General features: G+C 53.6%; 1 protein-coding gene across 1 annotated transcript; it reads left to right on the forward strand.

Moving 5' to 3' along the window:
* Positions 1-1,282: 1,282 nt before the first annotated feature.
* On the forward strand, positions 1,283-1,740 carry LOC119363073 (fibronectin-binding protein A-like). The gene has a single exon (XM_037628378.1). The coding sequence runs from the start codon at positions 1,345-1,347 to the stop codon at positions 1,648-1,650; it is 306 nt and encodes a 101-aa protein (XP_037484275.1). The 5' UTR covers positions 1,283-1,344; the 3' UTR covers positions 1,651-1,740.
* Positions 1,741-1,746: the final 6 nt, after the last annotated feature.

The raw sequence follows: 1,746 nt of genomic DNA on the forward strand, positions 1-1,746 counted from the left end.
CCGCCTTTAGAACTAGATGCTTCACCATTTTTATTTTTATTTCTATGAATGCTTCACCAAATGTTAAGTACGTGCTATAATACACACGCTTAAGTTTAACAGTTAGTGTAATGACACGAGGTTTAACAAACTGAATGGCCGGTAACCAAGAAGAAGCAGTCACATTATCGACAATGATGTCAATGTGCTACCTCGACGAGGCCTTTCATGCAGTATTGTGTGTGGGGTATTTTATGTGTATCACTTAAAGATTTGCGACAGTTTTCCCTCAGTTTTTCGTTAATTAATTTAGCAATTCTTTTTCTTAATGAATCGAAACATGGAAAAGAAACACTGTACGTGGTCACCTCTGGGAAATGCAACATGGCTGTTAAGTTCCAGTGCATCGTTCTTAGCTATATACTCACTCGTTTTGTGGTCAAAGGCCATGTTGACACTTGCGTGCTCTTATCAAAAAAGGCTTTTGGCCCGCTTTATATATAAAGCATAGATAACAGTGTCCGATACAACCGCACTCACCCACCACAAACGCACATACACACCCAAGGCACGATACATAGGCGCTGAGCGCAACAACACACTCCCTAGCACTACAAGAGCCACCGAGGGCTTCAGCCGTGAACACCGCGAAGAAGTGAAGCCGCATATGATGAACCGTGGGCTCCAAGGCGGCGCCTTCAAGAAGGATACGACACCGGAGCGCCGCCACCGCCCGATCTGAGGATCAGAGTTTCCCCTGGAGCAACACGACGGGTAGCCGCGACGACGCCTTCAAGAAGGGAGCGATCTTCGCCGTCGCCAGTCCATCCGAAAATAGAGTAGGTTTTCACCCCGGCCAATACTCACCGTCACCGAAAGCCACACCCCGGCTACCACGCCGCCCACACGGCCATGACAATCGGGCAGCACCGAGGCACGAGCTCTGCCCATGAGCACCGCGCCACCACCACAAAGGCCGCATATGACGAACCGTGTCCACGGGGTGGAGTTCCTTGGAGACGCCATTTCTTCTTAACAGTCGGCCTAATCACAACTACTGATCCTACCTGCTCCCTTGGACATGTACGTTGCCCGCGGCCGCTCCTTTCTCACCCATGGCATCGAACTGAAGCTAGAAAAAGCCACACCGATCGTCTAACCAAACCGACTACGTACGGGCAGATGGCCAACCTTGTTCCAAATCGCGGGACTCCCGCGGCACACGGTGCAGAGGCACTACAAGCTTTCGCGCCCTACAAGTACCACGCAACGTACACCTGCTCAGTAGTATTAGTATCACACATCCACAGCCAACCACACCGGCCGACCGCTAGCTAGCCAGCTGCACGTAAGAGGAAGTCCAGCATGGCCTCGAGGAGCACCGCCCTCGTGCTCCTCCTCTCGCTGCTCCTCTCGTCCGTCGCCGTGAGCAGCGCGGCGAGGAAGCTGCAGGAGCAGGAGACGGCTCCGCCCACGGAAGAAGAGCCGTCCGCGCCACACCTGACCGGGCTGCCAGACTACGAGCTGCCGCCGATGCCTAAGTTTGAGCTCCCGCCATTCCCAGAGATGCACCTGCCGCCGTTCCCGGGAACGCCGTGGAAGCCGGCGACGCGCACGCCCACCCTTACCGGGTTCTTCTTCCCACAGCCGGAGCCGGAGGCCAATCCATGAGGACTTCTACGTTGTATCGTGCACGTATGAAGCGTTGTTCGTGTGTTTGTTTAGTTATGGACTTGTGGTATCTGTTAGAAGGGAGAGAGGGATTTG

The sequence above is a fragment of the Triticum dicoccoides genome, chromosome 2B (genome assembly GCF_002162155.2).
Source record: "Triticum dicoccoides isolate Atlit2015 ecotype Zavitan chromosome 2B, WEW_v2.0, whole genome shotgun sequence".
Classification (NCBI taxonomy): Eukaryota; Viridiplantae; Streptophyta; class Magnoliopsida; order Poales; family Poaceae; genus Triticum; species Triticum dicoccoides.